The sequence below is a fragment of the Bos javanicus genome, chromosome 16 (assembly GCF_032452875.1).
Source record: "Bos javanicus breed banteng chromosome 16, ARS-OSU_banteng_1.0, whole genome shotgun sequence".
NCBI lineage: Eukaryota > Metazoa > Chordata > Mammalia > Artiodactyla > Bovidae > Bos > Bos javanicus.
This window is the reverse complement of record NC_083883.1, coordinates 47,845,477-47,871,517: the sequence shown is the minus strand read 5'-3', so window position 1 is coordinate 47,871,517 and position 26,041 is coordinate 47,845,477. Positions and strand designations below refer to the sequence as shown.

General features: G+C 54.5%; 2 protein-coding genes across 6 annotated transcripts; one reads left to right on the top strand and one right to left on the bottom strand.

Annotated features, from left to right (window-relative positions):
* The first annotated feature begins 773 nt into the window (after nt 1-773).
* On the top strand, nt 774-17,706 carry RNF207 (ring finger protein 207). 5 transcript variants are annotated; one of them, XR_009729981.1, is made up of 19 exons: nt 926-1,016; nt 1,126-1,316; nt 2,184-2,316; nt 3,422-3,566; nt 3,655-3,736; nt 3,810-3,885; nt 3,966-4,091; nt 4,547-4,593; nt 4,855-4,927; nt 4,994-5,062; nt 5,596-5,664; nt 5,820-5,917; nt 6,640-6,826; nt 6,999-7,184; nt 7,480-7,531; nt 7,959-8,076; nt 13,352-13,432; nt 14,282-16,622; nt 17,060-17,346. XR_009729981.1 is itself a non-coding variant. In XM_061382914.1 (18 exons), exons 2-18 carry the CDS (start codon nt 1,126-1,128, stop codon nt 14,448-14,450), a joined length of 1,902 nt encoding a protein of 633 aa, XP_061238898.1. In that variant the 5' UTR covers nt 926-1,016; the 3' UTR covers nt 14,451-17,706. The 5 variants fall into 5 exon arrangements, 4 of the variants coding, with proteins under 4 accessions (XP_061238899.1, XP_061238898.1, XP_061238901.1 ...); XM_061382914.1 differs by having other exon boundaries at nt 14,282-17,706; XM_061382917.1 differs by having other exon boundaries at nt 16,363-17,346.
* Nucleotides 15,717-25,328, bottom strand: ICMT (isoprenylcysteine carboxyl methyltransferase). The gene is made up of 5 exons (XM_061382936.1): nt 25,044-25,328; nt 24,124-24,212; nt 23,088-23,257; nt 22,101-22,318; nt 15,717-19,023 (listed from the first exon to the last, which is right to left on the bottom strand). Exons 1-5 carry the CDS (start codon nt 25,236-25,238, stop codon nt 18,841-18,843), a joined length of 855 nt encoding a protein of 284 aa, XP_061238920.1. The 5' UTR covers nt 25,239-25,328; the 3' UTR covers nt 15,717-18,840.
* Between the last annotated feature and the right edge of the window lie 713 nt (nt 25,329-26,041).

The window sequence follows — 26,041 nt, the reverse complement described above, 5'->3', positions numbered from 1 at the left end:
TGGAAAGGCTCAGCGCATCCTCTCTCACTCTTTCCCTCCCAAACCTACCTCTTCGTGGGGCACTCCGCTGCTGATGGGGCTGGGGTCTTAATTATTTGGAGGCTTGAGACGTGCATTTCACTTCATTGAAGCCTGCCCTGATCACCGAGAGGTCCCCTTGTTCTAACCCACCTCCGAGGCTCTGAGAGGTCGGAAACTTGGCCGGGGGCCCCCAACCTGCCAAACGCAGCCCTGGCATGCCAAGCCCTCTCACGTGCATCCCAAGCCAAGAGTGGGAGGGGCGGATGCTGCTCTCGGGCTCCCTCAACTGCCCGTTGAGGAAATAGGACCGCGCAGACTAACTCCTGTCCCGGCCAAGTCCGACCCGACAGAGCCAGCCTGGCCGAGGGGCCATACATCCCTGAGGAGCCCGCAGCCAGGGCCCTCGGGCCCCGCTCTGTGCGGCGCTCCGGCGACTCTGGGCTCGGGGCTCTGTCATCCCGGGCGGGATCCAGTCCAAGTTTCGAACCCTAGCCCCACGGAGTCGTTTCCAGCCGCGCGTTCCCGCCACACTCCTCCTCCGGGCGTGGAGTACAGTGGCCATGGCCGTGGCTGTGACCAGGGCCCTGGGTCAGAGCGGCGGAGGAGCTCGAAGTTCATTCGGTGCAGACCCTCGCGGCGAGGCAGCAGCCGCCGGCCTGGGAAAGGTGGACCGGAGCACCGCGGGGGGGGGGGGGGGGGGGGGGTGGAAGGGGTGCCGCCTTCGGGTCACCCAGAGGACACCGGCAGGAGAATTCCTGAGGTGGGAGTAAGGGGAGGTTGGGTGGGGGGTAAAGAGGGAGGCTGGGCGTTGGGTAGGATGCACTGACTGACCTTCCAGGAGCCGCCTTGGAGAAGTGGGAGGACGCACAGGATCTGGCCTCTATGCGCGCCTCCTGCCCATCCTCCCCGCCCCGGCGCGCTAGCCCCCAGCCCCGAGCCCTAGCTGCTCCGCCCTCCGCGATCTCTGGACGCCGCGAAGGGTCCGGGCCGGACAGGTAAGGGGGACCGGCGCAGGGGAAGGGGGGCTGCGAATGCCGGTGCGGGCACGGTGAGAGCCCTCCCCAACCAAGGGCGCCCCACCGCCCTCCTGCGCTGTCCCTGAAGATGTCGGGAGCTATCTTCACGTCTCTGGAGGGCCCGGGCGCCCTGGACGGGACAAGCGGCCACCCCCTCGTGTGCCCGCTGTGCCACGCGCAGTATGAGCGCCCCTGCCTGCTGGACTGCTTTCACGAGTTCTGTGCCGGCTGCCTGCGTGGCCGCGCTGCTGATGGCCGCCTCGCCTGCCCTCTGTGCCAGTGAGTGCCTGGAAGCCCCAGAGGAGGGGAGGCTGGCTCCCTCTGGGAAGGGATCTTCGTGCTGGGAGGGCAAGACTCTCTGGGGAGAAGGCTGGGAGAGACTGTACCCAGCTGGTGCCTCTCTGCCAGAGATCGTGAAGGCTCCTGCCCATTTTACAAATCAGGGTAACTGAGACCTGGGATTATGACCCAAGGCGTCTCAAGATAAATCAGGGGGCAAGGGCAGGCTAGAGTGCCTGTGCTGTGGAATTGGATGCTGCTGGAGTAGGGGATCTCAGCTCAACGTCTGGACACTCCCAATGACTCACTTAGGGGTCCTTAAGTCTCAGGCCAAAGTAGCAAGTTGTGTTGGCTCAGCCTGCCTGTGCACGTGTGCTCAGTTGCTCAGTCATGTCTGAGCCTTTGTGACCCCATGGACTGTAGCCCGCCAGGCTCCTCCTCTGTCCACAGGATTCTCCAGGCAAGAATACTAGAGTGGGTTGCTATTTCTAGGAGATTTTCCTGACCCAGGGATTGAACCCAAGCCTCCTTTGTCCCCTGCATTGCAAGTGGATTCTTTAACCGCTGGGCTACCAGGGAAGCTCAGGATACCTGGGGTGGCCCTGAATTTGCCTAATGCAGCGAGAGGGGCTTGAGGCGAGGCTTCTGCCTTTGACACCCTGAGTCGCCAACCCCCTCCCAGGATCCCTCCAGGGCTGGGAAGGGACCGGTCAGAGTGCGCACTGGCTGAAATATTTATAGATGTCAGGCCTGCAGGCACCCCACCTCCCACCCTATTTTTAGTTCCGCCTGGAATGTACGCAGTAGGAAGTGGGTAGGGAGCCTCGGGGAAGGGGCATCTGGAGCTTGGCTGAAGCTTCTCCACAGGCACCAGACGGTGGTGAAGGGCCCCAGCGGGCTCCCTCCAGTGGATCGGCTGTTGCAGTTCCTGGTGGACAGCTCAGGGGATGGCACCGAGGTGGTGCGCTGCGCCAACTGCGACCTGGAGTGCGGCAAGCAGGCAGGGGCACCCGGGGTGCAGTGGGGAGCGGAGGGTGCCAGGCTGCACCATGTCCTCAGAGGATCACCCAACAGCGGGCTCTCCAGCCCCTCTCTAAGGCACCTCCTATCCAAAACAGAGGCCCCACTTTACTGGTATGGAGACCGAACTCCAAAACAACTCACTTGAACCAGCAGTCTGTTAGGTGTGGGGGTTAAAGCCATTGGATTTGCGGGGAGTTTACTGGCCCCCAACTCAGGGCAGAGTTGTGAAATGGAACAAGAAGAGCAATCCATGCACAGACCTGGAGTCCCTCCAGGGTCCACTGCTACCTGGGTAGCCGCGAGCCGCTATCTGCAGCCAGAGAGGACAGGGGATGTGAGCCCACTGTGTTTTGGGGGAGAGGTCATCCTGAAGGACCTGGGAGTAGAGGCCAGGCTTCAGGCTGGACTGAGAAGTGCACAGGGGACTCTCTCCAGACTGTGGAAGCTGGTCTGAGGATTCCCAGGAGGATGTTCCTACAGGAGCAAAAGGTCAGGGTGTGCTGGCAAGTTCTAGAATATGTGCTACCCGGAAGTATGAAGATAAGGAGCAGTAGGTGAGAGGCGGGATGTAGGAAGAGCTTGGGGAGGAAATGGCCTTAAATGCCAAAGAAGTTGGGGGTCTGTGTTTTCATAGCCATTCCTGGGATCGATGCCTTGGACTCTCAGCCACAGGGAAGGGCACCTGCAGACCTTCACCCCTTTCCCCCTCCCAGTCAAGTCTCAACTCCAAATAGCTGGGGTGAACACAGCCATGTGGCTCCTATTGAGGGTGCCAAGAGGGGCTTGACAGGTCTTGCCCACGGGCACACATACGTTTCTGTTGTAGGTTAAATATTTTGCAAATACAGTATCTGCCCTCCCCACAACCCTGGGGAACCCCCTCCTCAAGCCCAGACTGGGTACCTCCCCCTTACCTATTCTCTGAGCCTCGATATTCTCATCTGTAAACTGGGGATACAGAGCGCTGCGCGTCGGGTTTACACGAAAGGGCTGCCGGCGGCCCTGCCCCTGCCGGAGACTCGCAGATGCGCAAAGACAGGCTTCCAGTTCACCGGCGGACTGAGCCCGAGCTCTGTCCGCAGGACGCGGAGACCACGTACTTCTGCAACACGTGCGGGCAGCCGCTCTGCGCGCGCTGCCGCGACGAGACGCACCGGGCACGCATGTTCGCGCGCCACGACATCGTGGCCTTAGGTCAGCGCAGCCGCGACGTGCTCCAGAAGTGCAGTGAGTGCGGCGTGCGGGGACGGGGCCGGCGCCGGGCGGGGATGGGGACGGGCGCTGGCCGGCGCCCTCACCGCCGCCCCCGCCGCAGCGCTGCACGCCGAGCCCTATGTCCTGTTCTCCACCGACAAGAAGTCGCTGCTGTGCATCCGCTGCTTCCGGGACATGCAGGGGTGGGTAGAGGGCGCAGGAGGTGAGGGGCTGGCGAGCGTCCCAGAGCGGGGCTCACGCGCGGGGTCCCTGCAGGGAGAGCCGCGTCCACTGCGTGGACCTCGAGTCAGCTTACGTCCAGGGCTGCGAGAGGCTGCAGCAGGCGGTGCTGGTGAGCGCGGGCTGCCGGGCGCGCCGAGGCCGGGGCTGGGAACGCGCGCCCCCAGGAGGCTGAGGCCGCCCTGTCCCCAGGAGGTGAAGGCCCTGCAGACCGCCACACGAGAGGCCATCGAGCTGCTGCAGGCGATGGTGGAGGAAGTGCGACGCAGCGCGGCAGAGGAGGAAGCTGCCATCCAGGCCCTCTTCAGCAGCATGCAGGTGAGGGGTAGGGGGAACTAAACAGCCACAGCCCAGAATCCTTATCAGCGTTTCCTGACTGGGGCCCAGGCCTGCCCCAGCCCTTCTAGAGATTCCAGTGTAGCAAGCACTGAACTACTTTCAGGAGTTAGTTAGTTGGTGATGGACAGGGAGGCCTGGTGTGCTGCGATTCATGGGGTCTCAAAGAGTCGGACACGACTGAGCGACTGAACTGAACTGAACTGAAGGGCCTGCCCTAGGCTGGGGCCGGTGATGTGATGTGGTCAGGGAAGACTTCCCATAGGAGGTGACATTGAAGATGAGGCTGCGGGTGCTCCCAGGCGGGGTAGCAGAGCTTGTGGGATGGAGGAGAGCCAGCCTAAGCAGCTGTGTGGCTGGGGCCCAGGAGCCTGGGAGAGTGCTGGGAGGGGGCAGGGCCGAGTCTGCCCAGTCACTTAGTGGACTGTCCCTCCCAGGACAAACTGTCAGAGAGGAAAGCGCTGCTGCTGCAGGCCGTGCAGAGGTGAGTGGTGGCAGGGTCTCCACCCTCTGCCCCTTGACCTCCAGACACCAGCTGGAGCCTAGGCCAGCCCCATCCCACCCTAAGAGCAAGACATCCAGGTGTCCACCCTATCAGGGGGAAGGCAAGGTGGCTCAGGGAAGGGGAGACAGGGAAGGATGCATAAAGCGGGAGGGGAGATGGAACCACCCAGTTCTGAGGCCCCACCCAGGTGGGGGTGGGCAGCCCTCCTCTTGGAGATGAGGCTGCCTGCCCCTCCCCCAGCCAGTATGAAGAGAAGGACAAGGCCTTCAAGGAGCAGCTCTCCCATTTGGCCACTCTGCTGCCCACCCTGCAGGTAAGGGCAGCTGGGGGCGTGGGGCTGGGCACCCCACCCGGGCACTGAGCAGTGTCCCTCTTGCAGGTTCACCTGGTCATCTGCTCTTCCTTCCTCAGCTTGGCCAACAAGGCCGAGTTCCTGGACCTGGGCTATGTGAGTGCCCCCAGCTCCTGGGTCCCCCCTCCCCAGCAGGAACCCACTGTGCACATGTGAGACCCCCACCTCAGGGCTGGGCAGCTTGTTACCTGGAGGCTGGCCACCTCCTCCACATCGTCATCTACAAACTACTTGGGGGCCAGTGGAGCCCTTTTAAAAGGACAGCAGGGAATTCCCTGGTGGTCTACAGTGGTTAGGATTCTGCAAGGTTCGGTCCCTGGCGGAAGAACTAAGATCCCCCAAAGCCACCAGTGCAGCCAATGAATAAATAAGAGGACAAGCAGAGCCTGGAGGGAGCATAAACCTCCTCCCCTAAAACGCAGAGTCTACTGAAGTCCAGACATCCTAACCTTTCCTGTCGATTTGGGGTGGGGGAAGTTGGGGTGGACATCCGGTCAATCCCAGGGAGGATCGGAAGGCAAGTAACCGTCCTAAAGGCAGACTCACCCTCCGAGCCCCTCCCCTCAGTGTCACCCCCTCCCGCACCCACCCACCTGAGAGCCCTCCCCTTTCCCCCTCCCCGGCCGCAGGAGCTGATGGAGAGATTGCAGGGCATCGTCACGCGGCCACATCGCCTGCGGCCGGCACAGAGCAGCAAGGTGCGTGGAGGCGTGGGGTGGGCCGGGGGCGGAGGCACGGGCCGAGGACGCAGAGTGGGCCGGGGAGACGGGGGCATGGGGTGCGCCGCTGGCGGGGGCGGGGGCGCGGGCCCGCAGGGTAGGGACCTACCTCACGACCTTATCCTGCCACCCAGATCACCAGCGACCACCGCGCTGAGTTCGCGCGCTGCCTGGAGCCGCTACTGCTGCTGGGGCCACGCCGGGCGGCGGGTGCCGGGGGTGGCACTAGCACGTGAGCCGCGAGGGCGCCGGCCAGAGAACGGGGAGGCGGGAACAGGATTTCCATTGCGGGGGTGGGGGCAGGCTTTTCCAGCTCACCAAGCTCCCGGGCCGCGTCTGAGCACCTACTGACCTCCAAGCGGGAGCCTGCCCAGCCTGAAAGCAGCCATCCTGGTCGGAAGCCCACGGTAGACTGGGCTTAGAACCGGGTCAGGGGTAAACAGGAGGACTCAAGGGCTGCCCCCAACCGTAGTTGTGCACCTGGATTGGGGTGTCTAAGCCCTGAAAGGAAGGGTATCTTAGAGTGGAGTCTGGGTCACCAGAAGCTGCAGGGGGTCTGACTTCTGGGACTGGGGGGCAGTCTAAAGAGCTGGAGATCCCTAGGAGTTAGGAGAAATGCCTAAGCTGGGGTTGTCTGCCAAGGGTCCCAGGGCCCCAGGCACAGGAGACTGGGTATCAGGCCAAATTTTCAAGGTCCTGCGTGTGTGCATGAACTTACGGTGTGCTGGGGACCAGCCTTGAGGACATCCTGATAGACTCTTCTGCACACTGGCGTCACCCTCAGGATTTTTAAAAATACCCTGCTGATGTCACTGGTCTTGGGTGGACAAAACCTGGCATCAGGTTTATTGGGGGCCCCTGCGTGGTTCTGGTGTGCTGCCTGGGGTAAGAGGCTGGGGGAAAGGAGGACCTTCTGGACCCCCACGGCCACATCCACACAAGTTCTCTCCCCAGGCTCACAGGGGGCTTGGGCCCCAAGGTGCTGAGGGGGCCCGGCTGCCCTTCCCCAGTGGGGAAGATGTTGGGGTCACCGGTCCAAAAGCCCACACTGCACCGGTCCATCAGTACCAAGGTGCTGCTGGCGGAGGGCGACGACTCACCCTTCACGGAGCACTGCCGCCACTACGAGGACTCCTACCGGGTGAGCGGGCTGGGATGGGCCAGCGAGGAAAGGCCCCACCCCTTCGAGCCAAAGTGCAGTGGCCAAACCTCATCCAGCCACCAGGGCTGCCAGGCACCCCTCCACCGAGGCCCCCACAGTGCACCCAGCCTGCAGGGCACACAGGCACACACCGGTCTCTCTGCTCCCCCAGCGCCTGCAAGCAGAGATGCAGAACCTGAAGGACCAGGTACAGGAGCTGCACCGGGACCTCACCAAGCACCATTCGCTCATCAAAGCCGAGATCATGGGCGACATCTTACACAAGGCCCTGCAGGTGGACGCCCAGATTGCCTCGGAGTATGCTTCCGTGGAGGGCCTGAGAGCAGTCTTTCAGGAGGTAGCCGCTCCCAAGGCACCTCTCTGCCCTGTAGCCCCACCTGTCAGGATGTCGGTGGGCTACCCCCAGACAGGAAGTGGGTGGGGGGGACCTTGGCCTGGGGCCCCAGGAGGCCCTCACAGGCTCTGGAACCTGGTCTCTGCTGCCTGGAACCCAGGAACTTCCTGGGAGCACCCTGGAACCATGGGAACTGCCTGGGAGCACCCTGTGGTTCTGAGCAGCTAGAGGACAGAAATGCCACCAATGGAACTTCCAACTCGGCCATGTGCAATATCCAACTTACTTTCTCTTTCAGATTTGGGAGGACTCCTACCAGCGGGTAGCTAACGAACAGGAGATATATGAAGGTCCTGGGCAGCTGCTGCTGAGTGCTCCCCCTCCACATGCTTTCAGGGGCAGGAAGCCAGTTACCCAATAACCAGATTGAACTCCCAAGCTCTTATTTATTTGGCTGTGCCAGGTCTTAGTTGTGGTATGGAGGATCTAGTTCCCTGACCAGGGATCAAACCCAGATCCTCTGCATTGGGAGTGTGGAGTCTTAGCCACTGGACCACCAGGAAGTCCCCCACTTAGTTCTTGACTCACAGCTTCTAACTGACCCCCCCAAAATATATCTGAGGTCAGAATTCAGTAAGTAGGATGACTTTAGGAATCTTACCTCATGCTTTAATTAGAGGTAATCACTCAAATAGTTGGGATATTTACATGGATTGAGGCTGGAGAGTGAGGATCTGAAGCCAACAAGACCTAATGCTCTGGCCTGGGCCCCCACAGCCCAGCTCCATGACCTTCTCCAGCTGAAGCAGGAGAATGCCTACCTGACCACCATCACCAAGCAAATCACGCCCTACATCCGCTCCATTGCCAAGGTGAAGGAGCGACTGGAGCCCAGGTGAGACTGGAGGTATTCTGGGGGAACCAAGATACTTCAGGATGTGGATAGAGAAAGTGCCACACCTTTGGAAGAGCCCCTATCAGGGAAGTGGGCCAGGTCATGATCTGGGCAGGTCAGGTGCTGGACCTCTGCTAAAACACAGAATGAGTGGGCTGCTCTGAGTTTCTGCTTCTAGACACACAATCACCCACCTCTTTACACTTTGGGGGTGAAATGAGGATCTTCAGCTAATCTAGGCAGCAGGACACAGAGGAGAGAGAACTTCCCCAGCCCTTGGTTAAGCCAAGTCTAGATGGGGACCTGGACCAGACTCTAAGCACCATCCTTGGGCACCGGAAGTGTTACAGGGGCAGAGGGTTTCTTGGTGGCAAGTCCACAATGTGCCTGCCTCTCAAGTCACAAGCCCCAGGGTGGTTGCCCTGTAGCACTGGTACACAGTGGTCAGCCTAGATTCTCCTTCTACCACCCTCCAGGGGACTCCATTTGCCTTGCTCCAAAGTGAGATCTCCTGATTCCAATATGCCACGTGTCCTCGTTCATGATTTGGTGGAGCCTATCCTCCAAACAGCATCTTGAGAGGATGGGACAGACATGTTTTGAACAGCACAAGTCTGCTGTATTTTTCTTTCTTTCTATCTTGATCATACTGCGAAACATGTGGGATCTTATTCCCAACCAGGGACTGAACCCTTGTCCCCTGCATTGGAACCCTGGAGTCTTAACCACTGGACCTTCAGGGAAGTTCCTGTAGTATCTTTATTCTGCCTTTGTGCTTGACTGACTGATAGTTTTGCTGGGTATTGAATTCTAGATGGAAATTCTAGATTGGAAATTATCTCCTTTAAAGGCATTGCTCTATTGTCTTCTAGCTTCCAAGGCTGTCTTTGAGAAGTTTGAAAGCATTTCGATTCTTAACCCTTGTAATGTGACCTACATATTCTCTTTAGAAGCTTGTGGAACCTTCTCTGCTGCCAGTGTTATAAAATTTCACATTCTTGCAGGTCTAGCTATAGTCCACGGGGTTGTAAAGAATAGGACGTGACTTAGCAACTAAACAATAGCAAATGTTCTATCCATTGGGTACCAGTGGATCCTTTCAATCTGGAAATATGTGTTCTTGTCTGGGTATATTCCTTTTTGAACTGGTTAATTGATTTTCTCCACTTTTTTTCTCCACTTTCTGAAATTCTTATTGAATACTGGCCTTCTGTGGCTGGTCCTCTGATTTACCTTCTCTTTTCAGTCCTTTTTATCCATCTCTTCATTAATCTGCCATACTTTCTGGGAGATTTCTTCATTTATCTTCCAATCTTGCCTATTTAGTTCATTTTGGAATAAAATTTCCAAGAGCTCTTTTATTAAAAAAAAAATATATATTTATTTATTTGGCTGCACCGGGTCTTAGTTGCAGCACATGGGATCTTAGATCTTCATCACTGCATGTGTGATCTTTAGTGGTGGCACTTGAACTCTTAGTTGTGGCAGGTGGGACCTAGTTCCCAGACCAGGGATTGAACCCATGCTCCCCGCACTGAGAGCACAGAGACCACTGGGCCCCCAGGGTAGTCCCCAAGAGCTCTTTTAAATGTTATAAATTGGCTTTCATTTCCAAAGAGGTGTTTTTGGTACCCTGACTGCTCTAGTTACATAGCATTCTGTTGTTTCATGGACACGATATCTAACCCCTTTGGGAGCTGATAGATTTTTGTGCTTTTTTTTTTTAAGTTTCCTTCCCCACCGCCACCGCCCCCCCTCCTGCCCCTCGAAGGCTGTTCCCTCCAAGTTACTTTTTGTTTCGGTTTCTACATTCCATGTTAAAGGCTTTTCTCAGATGTCAGGGAATCTTTGATTGCCTCTTCATGTTAAGAGTGAGGTGGGGGAGAGCAGGCTCGAGCTCTGAGCACGTGGGTCATGTGAGGCATCTGGATAGGTGGGGTTTTTTGTTTTGCCTTTTTTTTTTTTTCTTTCTACTTTTAGCGTTCTGGGTCTTCATGGCTGCTCAGGCTTTTCTCTGGTGGCAGAGAGCAAGGGCTGCCCTCTAGTTGCCGTGAGCAGGCTTCTCACTAAGGAAGCGTCCATTGTTGTGGAGCATGGGCTCAGTAGTTTCAGCTCCTGGCCTCTAGAACACAAGCTCAGTAGTTGTGGAGCACAGGCTTAATTGCTCTGCAGCATGTGGAATCTTCCCAGACCAGGAATCAAACCCGTGTCTCCTGAATTGGCAGGAGGATTCTTTACCACTGAGCCACCAAGGAAGCCCCATGATTAATTTTTTTTAATGCCCCAATGTCAGTTTTAGATCTTTGCCCAGTTTCCTTCCTGGAAGGTCACCATGTGGATCATCTGTCTGCACACCTAATTTTCTGGTTTTCAGTAGTTCTCACCTGTGTGTCTTACCCTCCTGGAGACTAACCTTTCAGAATTCAGGGTTGGGGGGATGCAGCTGTTCAGAGGTAGGGATCTTAACCTTCACTGTCCTATTTCAGTCCCACCCCCTGAGTTGCAGAGGCAACAGGGCTGCCTGTTCCTGGGGCCCCCGGGGATTCTGTGGTGGGAACTGGTGGGACCTCAGCTTCTCAGGTCTGCTGAATTAGTGGACACTTGTCTACTGCTCTCCAGCTTCCAAATTTTGCTGTTATTCTTTCCTGCTGTCAGCCTGGAGAGGACTTCCCCCCTCATTGTTTTGGTCCCTTTACTAGTTTTAGTGAGTTTGGGGAAGGAGGACAATCAAGAGTGTGTGTGCACAATTGCTGTATTAATCCAGAACTGCCAAGCCACTTTTTATTTTTTTTAATTTTATTATTTTTTAAAATATTTATTTACATATTCATTTTTGGCTGTGCCGGCTTTTCATTGCTGTGCAAGGGCTTTCTCTAGTTGCGGTGAGCAGGGGCTACTTTCTAGTTGCTGTACTTTGGGCTTCTCATTGGGTTGGCTTCTCTTGTTGTGGAGCACGGGCTCTAAGAGCATGGTTCGTCATGGTTCTTCATTAGTTGTGGCCCATGGGCTTAGTTGCCCTGTGGCATGTGGGATCTTCCCAGATCGGGGATCGAACTAGTGTCCCCTGCGTTGCAAGGCGGATTCTTAATCACTGAACCACCAGGGAAGCCCCAAGCCACCTTTTAAGTGACTACTTTAACAAGTCACACTGAGTGGTTGCACTCATCATACTTTTTGCAGTTTTTTAAAAATATTAACTTATTTAGCTGCCCTGGGTCTTAGTTGTGGCATGTGGGACCTTCATTGCAGCATGCTAACTCTTAATTGCAGCATGTGGGATCTAGTTCCCGGACCAGGAATCCAACTCAGACTTCCTGCATTGGGAATGAGGAGTCTTAGCCACTGGACTGCCAGGAAAGTCCTCCTTTTGCAGAGTCTTGATCAAATCCCTGTCCACCCAGGACTAATGACAGTGTCCTCCTAGGCTAACATTCAGTGCAGTTTACTCCAGATACTGTGTGATTCCATTTATAGAACCTCAAAACCAAGCAGAACTAACCTCTGGTGTTACAGTCAGGATGGGCGTAATCCTGGGGGCCTCTGAGTGGAGGTGACATCGTGGTGTCACAGACCCCACTTGTTCACACCGTGTGCCCATTCTAAGCCATGCTTTTTCTGTGGGCATCCTTTCCCTTCCATGTGCCCTGCTTTGGTGAGCAGTTGGCTGCCAGTAGTATGCTCCTGCCCACCTGCAAGGGGCAATACCCTGGCAGTCACACCTCTGTAGGGAAGCGGCATCTGTGGTTGGTGTCACTGAATAGAAAGGAGCTCAGGCTGAAGCCCAGCTCCTGGGGGTTTGGGGTGAGCAGGGAGGCTGCCCCTCCCCCTCTTCATGGATGACTTTGCAGGTATCTAGAGTTTCCCTCTGCCTCCTCCCCTCCCAGTGCTGGGAACCCCCTTCAACCCCACCTCCTGGATATGCTCTTATTCCATCATCAGCGACCTTCCAGCTACATTCTTTGACCTTGGAGCAACGATCATGAGCCTGGACTGTCACCTTCATCTGGCTCTTCTCCTGCTTCTGAGACACTCCACCTTCCCAGCTTCCCTCCGACCCTTCCAGCTAGTCCTTCTTAGTACCTTCGGCTCGGCTCTGCCTCCTCGGCTCAATTCCCAAATGTCAGTTTTCCCCAGAGCTCAGTCTCAGGCACTCTTCTCATCCTGCACCCTCTCTTAAGGACCTTCACCCAGCTCGCCGCACCCCTCCCCCCAGCTTTAAACCCCCATGTAGAACTTCCCTCACTGTCCACTGGTTAGGACTCTGTGCTTCCACTGCAAGGGGCATGGGTTCTATCCCTGCTCAGGGAACTAAGATCCCACATGCTGCATGGTGTGGCTCCCCAATTTTTTTTTTTTAAACTCCAAACCCCATGGTGTTTCAGATGACCCCCAACCCACTGCCCCAGCACAGACCCACCCAAGTTCCAGACTTATCTTCAAGTACCCCTTCCTGGGGTTCTGCGCTTCGATGTCTCAGGGCACCCCAAACTCCACAAGGGCCCAAAGCTCGGTTTCCTTCTCCTGAACAAGCTACTCCCGTCTCATCTCAGTGCAGGCATCACAGTCACACAGGCGCTTGAGTTAAAAGCTCAGAAGACAGGATTCCCCTCCTTCACTCACCTCCATTGCTAACCCCTCCCCACATCCTGTTGACTCAGCTGTCATGGTCCACCTGCTCTGTCTCCATTGGGGCCCCCAATCCAAGCCACTGTCAACTGCCTCCCCACCCCAGCCCCTCCAGCAGGTCACGGTCAGTGTGGCCTGGGGCCTGAGAGTCCTTTTGGGACCCTCCCTGCCCACCTCTGTCCTTGTCAGCCCCTCCCCACACCTGTCACGATGGCCTTTTGGTTCTGCAAAGAAGCTGGACTGGCTCCCACTTCCCCACCTCTGCCTGGAATGTTGTTGCTTCAGCTTGTTCCAGGGACCATGTCACCCAGGCCTCAGCTTGAGCATCGGCAGGGAGGCCTTCCCAAACCCTCCTATTGAAAGCAGGTCTTGCTCACAATCACTCCCCCCTTTCGGACCTGCGGTGCCCCACCTTGGCATGTCTCCCTGACCAGAACAGGGCTCCCAGGAACGCAGGGCCCAGCCTTTTTCGTCCACTGTTATGGCCTTGGCCCCCAGTAAATATCTGAGGCCCAAAGCCTGAGGAGGGTCCTGAGGGTGTGCTCAGGTTAGGGTTTGTGCCATGAACCTGAGCACACGCACCGGGCCAGCTCCGCACTGGGCTGGCTCTGCTGCATCCAGACCCCGGGAACTGCTTTCTGTCTCGCAGGTTTCAGGTCCCTGTGGATGAACCATCAGACCATCCACAAAACACGCATGATGATGGTGTGAATGCCGAGGCTCCGGCCAGGTAAAGTGGGTCTTCTCAACATGAGCAGGCAAATGATTTAATCTCAGAGACAAACACAGATGATAAGGACAGACTTTGAGTTTTCTTTTGGTCCCTGCTTGCCACTGACCAGCTCTACACCCTTGGCTGGGCCTCCGTGTGTAAATTCTGGGGTCGGAGAGGTTCTTAATCTGGGTGGTGCCTTCAAACCAGTGATCTCGTAGATGACAGATATGACTTGGATGGACATGATCAGAGTTTTGTAACCACAGATGGCCATGGCTGCCACCTTCCTTCCCCACACACCTCTGAGCACCCTGGCTCTTACGCCATGTGACTCAAGGAAAAGTGATTGAGGGTTATTTCTGCCTTCATTGGAGCCACAGAGTTTGCCAACATACTTGCCAGAGGGAGAAAAGAATGTACAGTAACAGAGCGTCACTGTCACAAATAGACCTTCTCGTGTTTCACTGGAGTTGTAGAAAATCGGAGCTAAGAGGGCCTGTGGGTGGGGAGAGGTTAGCTGTGTCCAAAGCCACCGTGGGGTTGGTGACAGAACAGAAAGCAGCCCCAACCACTCCAGGCTTGGAGTGCCTGGAGTGGTTGCTTCAAGGGAGGGTGGACTCAAAGAGCAGGGTCACAAGCCTCTGAAACGGTCTGAACTGTGGACGTTTTTGCAGCTAGAAGTCTTAGAAGCGAGATGAGTCCTTTAGGAGACGACGTGGTTCTGGTTCTGCTGTGGTCACCCCCTGGTGCCCTTTGGGAAGGCTTGCTGTTCTAAAAGCCTCTGCCTGGGTGGATTTTAGCGCTGGGACACAAAGGAGATGGGGACAGGAGCGGAGAGGGGAGTCATGCCTAGTGTTTCTTTAGGAGCGATCCAGTAAGTGTTGCAGAGAAGAAGGAGAAGAACTTAGAGCTGAGAAACAGCCGAGCTCTGGGGGGCCTTGCAGAGGAGCCTCCACTGAAAAACAAAGATGCACACAGACCCAAATCAAAAAACGGGGGTGATGTCCCCACCTGGAGGGAGCACCCAGCTTAGCCTGGGACCAGTTCCAGGGTCAAGCACTTTGCAACAAGCCAATCAAGGCCAGGAGAGTGAAGAAAAGACAGTTCCTTTTTTTTTTTTTTTTTTTAATTTGTAATCATTTATCATCAATAAAACCCAGACACTCCAGCAGATCCCTATTTCAGGTTCTCTGGTTTAGGCTAGACTTCTCATGGTTCAGCGTCCTGACCCTTATCACAGTGGCTCCAGGAGGCAGACCAGTTCACCCTGCACCTCCCTGTGTACTGGGCTGTGAACTCCTGCCAGGGTGCACCCTCTGAATTTCATGAACGAGCCTCTTGGACTAACCCACTGGGCAGCACCTACTCTGCCTCAGAGGAAGCCTGTTCCTTCTGAACCACAGCCCTGCTGTTAGCTGGAAAGTTCTACCCCATTGTGATCCTAGTGCTGACTCAGCCAAGGGGAAAAACCTTCGCTCCAGCTTTTCTCACTGTGGGGCCTAGGCTGAGCTCATAAAGCGAAGAAAGAGCGCCTCTGTCCCCACGTCCCTCCGGCCGTCCCCACCTGCTGTCACCCTCCCGTGCGCCTCTGATGATGCTGAAGCACAATTCACCCGCAGCTTTGCTCCCGTGGTTTTTCATTCTTACCCAGTAGCTTTTTGTCAAGTGGAACTTAAACAGAACACTTAAACATGAAAATTAACCTGCAAGACCCTGATGCTGGGAAAGATTGAGGCAGGAGAAGGGGGCGACAGAGGATGAGATGGTTGGATGGCATCACGGACTCAAAAAACATGAGTTTGAATAAGCTTCAGGAGATAGTGAAGGACAGATAAGCCTGGCGTCCTCCAGTCCACAGGGTCACAGAGTCCGACACGACTGAGCAACTGAACAACGACCTGCATGACCTAACATTCAAAGTTCTGGAGGCAGAATGATGCCGAGAGTCACATCCTAAATACCAGCTTGATTTAGTGACTCAGGTGGCTTTCATGCGCCAGGTGGGCCTGCAGGTCAACACACTGGTCACATCAGCACCCAAGGTCTGCGTACCTGCTGCGTGCACCCAGGTCCCATCCCAAAGCACCACAGACCTCCACCGTGGGGGAGGGAGGGGCGGACTTCTACAGTGGTGGGGGGGCGTGGACAGGAGGAACACACCGCTCAGAGGGAGGAACTCAGGACAGAACCAAGGAGGCAGACACGTCTGACTTTATGCTGTAGGTTCTGGACGTTTCTTAACTGGAAGTAACAAGACCTTGAGTTTCTGAATCCCACACAGTCACACTGTTGTTCATAGTGAAATTAAGTACAGTTTTATTTAAGAATTGGAAATCATCGGTATCTGTGAAAGAAAATCCAATATTTAAATAAACATTTCTGCATGTAAAAAGAAGAGCAATTACTCTATAAGGTTACTCTCCTAGTTTAGCTATGGGACAGACCCACAGGAGCGAGCCCAGGAGGGCAGACTGACAGCAAGTCTCCCCACCATCACCGCCCCCGAGCCAGACAGGCTGGGGGGTGGCCCGGCCTTGCTAAGTCGCTACAGAAGCAAAACGCGGAGCGGAGAGAGAGTACAACTATCTAAGGCAGTTAAGAAAGTGCAGAGAAGGGCCAGCGAGTCACCATGCCGATCACGGAGGGGCTGCTGCCAAAAGGAGACCCTACTATTAACGCAACCCCTGGGTTCAGGGACGTTTCCCCATCATGATAACCAACCAGAGTTAGATAGCTAAAGGGATTAATAGAGTTTACTTTTTAGGTGTACAAAACGGCCCATGACCATGAAAAAGGTGGGGTATGCTGCCTTGTCAGGTTCGCCCCACAACTTCTTTTCCATAAACCAGCATTCTTGGCCCCAGCCTGCAAACTCTCATAAAGTGTTTTGTTTCACACTGCTTCAAAACAACTTTGTTCTACGCGGCGCCTCTCTTCCATTTCAGAGTCTCCACTTTGAAACCTGCGATGGAAAAAGAAGTCTCCTGACGGTTTCTTAATTGGAGGGAACTGGCGATGTGGCCCTTACCCAAAGAAAAGCTTTCAGGAATACCCAAAAGCCTGTACCTCATTAACCTGATTCTCCTCCCTGCATGCTGGCACTGCTAAATTTATGGAGTTAAAAATAACCTGAAGATCTCAGTGCTAGATGAACGTCGATCGCTTGCCAAAGCCTGTCCCAAAGCGGTTCATCTCTGATCCCTAAGTAATTGCTAATTTCCGCCCTGGGGGACAAAGCAGGGCAGAACGTACTGTCAAGCCTGGGTGGGTGGTGTGACAGCATCTCCCTGGGACACCAGGGCCGGCCTCCTGAGCCCCGGGCCTGGCAGGCAGGTGGAGGAGGGACACACAGTCAGAGGCCAGCGCCTTCAGTCTTACAGTCCATAAAGCCAGGCGTTAGCAGCTCTCCGTGTGCTGAAGACAGCCTCACGGCCCCCAGTGTTGAGGAAAGCTGGCTCCTATCTGGCTAGCGCAGCAAGAACTTTGCCTCGGAGAGTGGGGGCCACTGCCAAAGCTGCAGCCACACCCGCCTCCATCCTGCAGTCCTACTAAGTGGGTTGACTTTGCAGAGCGTGGCCTGGGGAACAAGTTTAGGACTGATTCAATCCCCACACACACTAAGTGCATCTGACGTCCCACCAGGCAGCATTCCCGCCAGAGGAACCTACCGCCTTGAGGCTGCCACCTGGGCTGTCGGCGGGCAAGACCTCAGGAGGCCGAGACTGGACTCAGTCGGGTCCTCCCTCCAGCAAGTGTCACACCTCTTGCCGACGAACCCGTACACCTCTTTGGTATATATAATCATGAAAACACTAATTCGGCCAGGAAATCTAGAAATAAATGGCATTTTGAGTTGGTAAGATGCTTTTTTGAACACACGTTTCCGGTATCTGGTACAATAAATCCAATGTCCAGTTTTGTGTAACTCACGTGGTACTGGTTTTGTCATCTCTCTTACCAAAGTGTTAAAAACATTTGACATCGTTCTTCCAAGTCTTCACAACACCCCTGTGAGGTAGGTGGTATGGACCCATTCTACAGATGGGGAGGTCTAGGCACGGAAAGGTTTAGTGACTCCTTGAAAGCCAGGTGGCGTGGTGTAGCAGCGCTCCAGCCAGGCGCTGACGCTGCCTTCGATCCACGCTCCAAGGGCGCCACCGCAGGGCTTCATGGACAGAAGTCACACTGAGACCAAGTTCCTCTCTCTAATCCAGAATTCAACAAGTGACTCAGAGCTCATATGTCTGACTCGTAAAGCCAACCACTCTCCCCAAACTTGAAAAACAAAAGTAGTGACTAAATCTCAGCTCTATTTTTTTCATGAGTCAACTTGCTGGAAATTTATAGTTGCTTATGCTCAAACCCCTTCGGAAGACAGTCTGAAATGGCATTAGGGATGATGGAAGTTTGAGAACAGACCATAGGAATCAATGGTTAATACATTTAAGTCAAAACACAAAAATATAAGCTATGGTAAAATAAGAATAAACCCCAAATAAACAGAGAGCAGTATTTCTCAATGTTTGACAATGCCTTGCACAGAGCAGGTGTCCAGGAAGCATTTCTTGGATAAAGGACGAATGACCCATCTTTGACATGCCTGTCACTGGTAACGCCAGGCCCTTTTGGAAGGAGAGCAGGCGCCAGGACCCTAGGAAAGCCACAGGGGCCCACTGTCTCCCTGGCGCGGAGAGCCTTGGTAACCTGAAGCCTCAGCCAGGACTGGGGGCATCCATGCTGCCTTTCTGCCGAATAAAGGGTGAGGCTCATACACTGTGTTAAGTCCACTTTGAGTTTATACTGCTATTTTTAAAAAATAGGTAAGTAAATAGGATGAGATATGTGAGGAACCGAAGGAAGCATCTTAAACTGTAGAGAAGCTCACGCATGTAGGGACGGAAATAAGGAGGTTCAAGCTGTGTTGTCTGTGTTTTTCGGTTAAAGTGAGGATTCTGAATGTGTCTCTAACACTAATAAGCCCGTGCGCCCCTTCCTGCGGCAGGCGCCTCACTCACGTGAGGGGGGAGCTCACCTCTCTCCCCAGGGGTCTTGGTTATAACTCAACACCCCCAGCCTCGTGGAGGGCTGAAGTGTGGCCTAGGCACTCCCCAGGCACGTCTGGGGGCGCTGCTGGGTATTGCTGTTATTTGCTTCTTGTCCACCTTTAATCTACATCCTACCTTGATTCAGCCCAAGAGCAGGCTGCTCCAGGGCGGTGGGGAGTAGGGGGGTTGGGGGGGGGGTTCCTTTGGTCCTAAGGCCTTCTGACCATTTGATTTTGAGTGATATTCCAGAAGAATAATTGGTGACATAGAAAATGATTAAGAAAATCCATTCTGCAGAGTGGTCGACAGGAGGCAGTTCTGTCCCCAGGCTGCGAGGAGCGGGAGGCCCCCGGCCTGGCCTGGGCCACCCTGGGCCTGTCATAGCTCCACCTTGACCCCTTTTATGAAAGGCAGGCCCGTGGGCACCCGCTTCTTATACTCCAGGTACTCCTCTCCGAAAAAGTGGATCAGCGAGATTTCTTCCTCCTCTGTCCGGTCGCGGAAGAACCGCCACACTGTCAGAGCATAGCTCACCCCACAGATGGGGTTACACAGCATCACCTGAGGAGGGAGCACAGCGTTAGTGGGCCAGGGCCAGTGTGATTCCACACCGTGAACCTGAAGGGCATCAGCCGCTCTCCAACACCCACAGAGGACTTCCTGTCAAGGGCCCCAAGAGACTCTCGAGATATGTGACTGGGGTCTTGGAGACCCTGAGCCCAGGGCCAGAGCACCACAAACCGAAATCACTTTCATAACAGAACTGAACACTCATTGCTGTAGCTTTGGCTGGTCTGCTTTTCTCTTGTTCCTCTTACCTGACAGGTACCTAAAAATTACAAGGGCGACCCCATGTGTGAATTCCCGTTGTAAGCACCACTGCCTTCCTGCATGGCTCCCAGCTTGTCCACTTCCTGCCCCGACCCAACACCTGGGGACCTGCTCCCTCCCACCCCACAGCTCCCTGGTCCTCTGCCCCCAGCTCAGCCTCCCCATGCACACTGTACACTGTCCTCCCTCGAAACACTCCCCCTGCTCAGAAAGCACCGAGCCATCAATCGTGCCTCCTTAGCTCAGCTCAGGAAGCCTTCTGACCTCCCCTCCCCAACCCTGCCCGGGATGTGTTTCCCCCCGTGGGTGACCAGACCTCACTTCTTATTCTCACCACTGTTTACTGAGTGTCTCCTGTGTTCCCAGCATGAGCCAAGCCCTTTACCACCGACCAGTAAGCCACTCAAGCCCTGGAGCAAGCCTCTGAGGTGGTGCTGCCACCCTACTTAAGGGAGGCCAAGGAGTGAACGTCAGAGTTGGGACCCACCCACCCAGCAGGCGCGTGAGGCCTCTCAGCACACCCTACAGTGGGTCTTCCCACTCTTAGGCCACGGCCCACCATGGAGCCGAAATCAATCCCCTGCATCAGAAACAGCATCACAAACACTAACAAGCTAGAACACAGCCTGTTTTGTACACAGGCAGGGTAAGGGCTGTTTCAGAAAAGATTTATTCTATATTCACATACACCTGTGTGCTGGGTCACAGTGTAAAAAGATCTACAGTTAAAGAGGTGTGAAAACCTCTTGAGGGACTTCCCTGGTGGTCCACTAGTTAAGAATCCGCTTTCCCATGCAGGGGATGTGGGTTCGATCCCAACAGGAAGCTAAGACCTCACATGCCACAAGGCAACTGCTGAGCCCACAACTAGCGGTCGGTGTGCACGGCAACGGAGATTCCCCAGGACACAGCAAAGAGCCAGCATGCCACACCTGAGACCCGGCGTGCGCGTGCTCAGTTGCTCAGTCCTGCCCGACTCTGCGACCCCATGCACTGCGGCCCGCCAGGTTCCTCTGTCCATGGGAATTCCCAGGCAAGAATACTGCAGTGGGTTGCCACTTCCTCCTCCAGGGGATCTTCCCGACCCAGGGATCGAATCTGGGTTTCCTGTGCTGCAGGCAGATTCTTTACTGACTGAGCCACCAGGGAAGATTCAACACAGCCAAATAAATTTAAAAAGGAAAACAAAACCTTGAGTCCTAGAGCACTTTAGGTTTACTAGTCAGCATTTATGGCAAATTACATGATTCCTCTGCAATCAGTCTGTATCCAGAGAATGTGATTCTTAACACAAGAAGTTGCAGAAATGCACGTTTTTAAATGAATGCCACAGAAGAACCTGCCCCTTCTATACCACTGGGGGTCACCAGAGGGTCCCCAGGTACCAGCCTGCAATGGGATGCCTGGGGCCCAGACTGGATGTTCCCAAAGAGGTGATGAATCTTCTAAGCTCTACCCACATACTCTGGCCAAGTCCTTCTAGGTCTAAGAGAACAGATTCAACAGACAACTGTCCAGAAATAAGGCTCAGTCTGCAGCCTAAGACCCAGCAAACCTCCATTACTCACGTTAAACATGACACACGACTCTGGGCTCACTAATGTGCTGTGTGTGTGCTGTGCTGTGTGCTAAGTCACTTCAGTTGTGTCTGACTCTTTTTGACCCCATGGACTGTAGCCCGCCAGGCTCCTCTGTCCATGGGGATTCTCCAGGCAAGAATATTGGAGGGGGTTGCCGTGCCCTCCTCCAGGGGATCTTCCACACCTAGGGATCAAACCTGCATCTCTTATGTCTCCTGCATTGGCAAGGCAGGTTCTTTACCACTAGCGCCATCAGGGCTCATTAATAGCAGCTTCTAATGAAAATCAGCTAAGCTGCCCCTTGAGTGGCAGAGGGCTCTCCCCACATCTGCATCTCTGTCCTCACCCCACTGGGTGAAGCTCCAAATCTAAGTTAAAGAGGTAGAAAAGGGGTACGAAAGATGGGGCAACAGCACCCAGAACTGCCGAGAGTTTACAAGTTTGGAACACCCAGGTTTAAGTATACAGCAAAAAATGTTAAAGACTAAATCGGTTCTTTTGACTTTTATTCAATTATCACTTGAAACACAGCAGGGAACATGTGTACCTATATAAAAAGGACCAGGACTTCCCTGGTGGCCCAGTGGTTAACAATCTGCCTGCCGACGCAGATAGGGTTCTATCCCTGGTCTGGGAAGACTCCACATGCCTCAAGCAACTAAGCCCGTGCGCCGCAACTACTGTGCTCTAGAGCAGACAGAGCTCCACAAGAGCAGCCACCCCAGTGAGAAGCCCAAGCACCACAAGGAAGGGTAGCCCCTGCTCCCTGCAGCTAGAGAAAGCCCACGAGCAGCAAAGGATATCCAGAGCAACCAAAAACAAATAAATTCATAAAAATTAAAAATAAAAAAAGGACGAACAGGTAATTCTCTGGTGGTCCAGTGGTTAGGACTCTGCTTTTATTGTCTAGGGCCCAGGTTCGACCCTGGTCAAGGAACCCCTGGTCCCACAGGCCACACAGCACCACCAATAAATAAATAAATAAACACAATATTTTAAAAAGAAAAGGTGGGGGAGAACCAACAACTTTGTAAATACACTGAAATCCACTGAATCGTATACTCTGAAATGGTGAATTTCACAGTATTTGAATTATTTGTAAATACACTAAAATCCACTGAATCGTACACCCTGAAATGGTGTTTTACGGTATTTGAATTATCTGTCGATTTAAGATATTATTTTTAAAAACTTTAAAGGGGAATGGCATTGATTCTGACACCATACCTGGGTTCCAATACTCCAGTAAAACCACCCGACGTAAGACGGATGCCGGAACCAAGCGTATACTCCGCTGGTCACCAGAGTATGGGTTTCTGACTTTTCATTCTGCACCACGTGGTTGAAATTGGAACCAGCTGTAAACATTGCTGCTTTCCTCAGACACTCTCCAAATACTACCATCAGCAGCCCCATGGCGCTGATCCAGGTGATCTGCTTCAGTTCTGCAGGACAGAGATGGTGACAAAGGGGGAGTGAAGACCCTGGACCACTGAGCTCTCCCTCTGAGGCTTAAAATTAACCTATTTCCAACCTATTTCCAAAGACTGGGGCACTAGAAAACATGCTAGGGGTGGGGGGTCAGCATCGGTGATCACACTGAAGCTTAATGATAAGCAAAACACAGCCCCCAAAGCTGTGCTGTTCATCCAGTTACTCTGAAGCACCAACAGTCCAGTTAGAGCATTGAGAAAAGAGCTGATGGGCTCCCATCCTTCCTCTGGGGACAAGAGCAGCTAAGTGAAACAAAGAAGGCTCAGCATTTCCCACCTTGGCCCTCTACTGAATCTGAGGAACTAGATGTATGTTATTTAAGTTGTTGCACAAAGTTCAACGTAAGAGTAGCTACCAGATGCAGTGGTTTTTGCTAGTAAACATTTTCATATGAAATTTCTCAAGTCGCAGAAAATGAACAGATCCAGACCCCCTGATTATAAAACTGGGTTACAGCTATCAGAGGCTGAAACTTCATGTTAGATGGTGCAAACTATGTCTCACAGGGCTTAAAGTGAAAGGTCAACATGTCCCCCATTCAAAATCCAGAGATGGAATTCACAGGCGAAGCTCGCCCTTTATAAAGAGCTTAGTGAGGATACAGATCTGGGGAAAATCACTCAGAGAGATTAGACCTGGGAGGTGAAGCCAGGCCACTGTCCTCAGGCCCCCGTGGAAGCCGCCCATCTCCCTTGGAGAGGAAGGGCAGGACACACTGACCTGGCCAGAAGATATTCTCAAGTGTGAACTCTATCCAAGAAGAGAGGGCCGCGACTGTGTACTCCAGGCTGTGATTCAGGAGAAAGGAATCCAAGGACAGGCTCTTGGGGTTATTGACTGCTGTGACTAAGTATTCAGAATAGTGGAACAATGACAGGGAGCACATATACCTATTTTAAAACAAAAAGAACATAAGGTAAGTTGAGGCAAGAGAATTAAGTTAGCCATAGGTCCAAGTGCTGATTTGTTCTGAACTGTCCCTGAATTATCTGATGATATTCTCTTGTCACCTGAGAGTGGATATCAGGCACAGGCACCCACCTTACTCCCGAGGTTTGCAGAAAGTGGGGTTGTAAAGGGACTACGTCTTTGAATATCACAGGAGGAGGGGAAAAAAAAGAAAAACATAGGTTAGGAAGGCATTATGGGCCTTCTGCCTTAAAAAAAAAATGACATTACACACAGTAAAACATGGAAGGGGGGAAGTATCAAAATAAAGTAGTGATGTATGTCGAATACAAAAATCCAAAAAACCGAAATAATTCCAGCAAAGGAAGATTAGATGGCTCAGAGTATCGACAATAGGAGATAAAGCTTTTTACCTGGAAGCCACTGGTTCATATCCAGGTCAGGGACTAGAAGGCTCAAGGGACTGAAATCATAGTGTAGGGAAAATCCTACACAGGCCGTGGGGGAAGCATTAGATGTGACCTAATAGAAATTAGAGACGGAAAAGGCCTGTGAAGACGAGCCAGAGCCTTGCCCCTTCCTGTCACTGAGGACCAAGACCCTCTTTCTGGGAAGGGCTGGTCACATTACTGAAGGTGCGGTGGATGAGGACACCTACGGGGAGGATGCCACGAGAGACCTGCTTCTACCTGCGAGGTCCAGGATGCAGGAATCTAGGAAGCTAGAGGCCTCAATCCCTCAGAACCCTCACTAGCCTTCAGCCAGCCAGGGACGCGGGACCATCACTACTGACCCTCTGATCCACCCACCCTTGACTCACAACTATGGTTCCCAAAGCACTTCTTACCAGCCAAAGTGATTCCAGGAAGACTGGCTAAAACTTAGCAGCACTCCACAGCCAAACACAAAGCCAAGGAAACAGGCTCGGATGGCTATCTGAAACGGACCCAAAAGAGGCTCAGTCACCTGGCTGTTCAGAGCATATGTCCTACTTCCTGGCCTAAGTAGGCCACCACCAAGTCCATTGAGTCGACTTGCTCAGAGGTTAAAGGGGTGAAGCAGGGCTGCCTGGACTTAATCCCAAACTCACCTCTCTCTGTGGCCTTAGGCCAAGTTACTTAACCTCTCTGCACCTGGGCTTCTCCATCTACACATGGGGATGACCACAGTACCTACCTTTGAGGACTCCTGTGAGAATGACCCATGTAAAGTACTTAAGAGGAAGTGCTATAGAAGTTTTTAGCTACCATTACTATTAGGATTGTTATTATTCAGGGCTGTGGGAAAACAGCGTAAACCTAGCGTATTGGCCGGATTCTCCCAAGTCCACGCAGCGAATCCAGTCGGGACAGCCAGGACTCCGCGCCCAGCCCCTTCCACGTTACTGCGGGGGCCTCTGACCTCAGACTTGACAGTAGGTAGGTAGTTCTCCACACCTCAAATTACATAAAAGAACTCGTGGGCCCGCTCACTCCCACCCCACGCGCTCATCTGCCGCAGCTGCTGAACCGCGCCAACTGCAATTTTCCACCCACTCCGCCGGGCGGAGGGGGCCCGCACCGCACGCCCCCCAGGACTGACGGGGAGGGCGCCCTCCCGCCGCCTGAACTCGCAACTGCTTAAGAACACGGCCGGAGGAGGCAGCCCCTCTCGCGGGCCGCGCTGTCGGCCGACCTGGACCTAGACCCCGGCGGGATACAGTGCCCATTCGCGACGCCCAGCCCGCCCGGCCCCCAGCCCCGCCCCGGCCGTCGGCCCGGCCCGCACCTGGTACCGCGGCGGCCGGTAGAGCAGCAGCAGCAACGCGTTGAGCCCGGCCACGTAGAGCGCCAGCCCGGTGCGGCCCTGCAGGCCGGCGCGCGTGAGCAGCGGCAGCGCGAGCACCGAGGCGCCCAGCAGGAAGGTGGCGAGGCTGAGGCGCGCCTCGGAGCCCGGCGGAGCCCGCGCCGCGCAGCCTGCCATGGCGCAGGGAGGCGGTCAAGCCGGCGGCTGCGCCGGCTGTAGCCCTGGGAAACCTGCCCGCCGCGCCTGCGCACTGCGCCGCCGACGCCGGCCGCGAAGGGGAGCCGCCCGGACTTGCACGCTGCGGGCAAGCTCTCGCGATACCGCCGCGCCGCGTGGCTGGGGCCTGAATTTGGCGGGAGCGCCCCGCCCCGCGGCCCCGCCCCACTGTGCCCCCAACCAGAACTACCTGACCCAGGCGGGGCGGGGGGGGGGCGCCGGAGGGGGGCGCCGCGGGGAGCCTGGGTCCTGAGCCGAGAAGTCACCACCGGTGTCTGCCAGGAGTCAGCCCCAAACTTCAGGATGTCCCTTATCCGGAAAAATCACACGAAATCTATAGCTTTCTCCTCTCCCCGGCTGTGTGGTCCCCTGCGAAACCGACACTTGGGCATGCAAAGCGCGAGCCGGCGATCCGCCTCCACCCAACCCTGCCCGGCCGGCCCCGCAAGGTCCGCGCGCAGGGACCGCCTTGCCTTCGGCAGGGTCTCCAAGCGCCCCGCTGGGGGCCCTTGCGGCATTCACTAGGGGATGACCGCCCACTTCACTTCGTGTCGGGGGAGAATGTTGGCCAACGGTTGAAATCCTCAGGACGTTATTTTATAGGACAGAATGAAAAACTTTTCAGTGTGATCCTCACTTCACTTGGGAAAAACAAAAGTATACGGATGAACCTGGGAAAATGATTGGAATAGAAGCCAAAATTATTTCACAGCAGTAATCTTCTAGTGGTAGGGGAACTCTGGGAGACTTTAGCTATCTTTTTT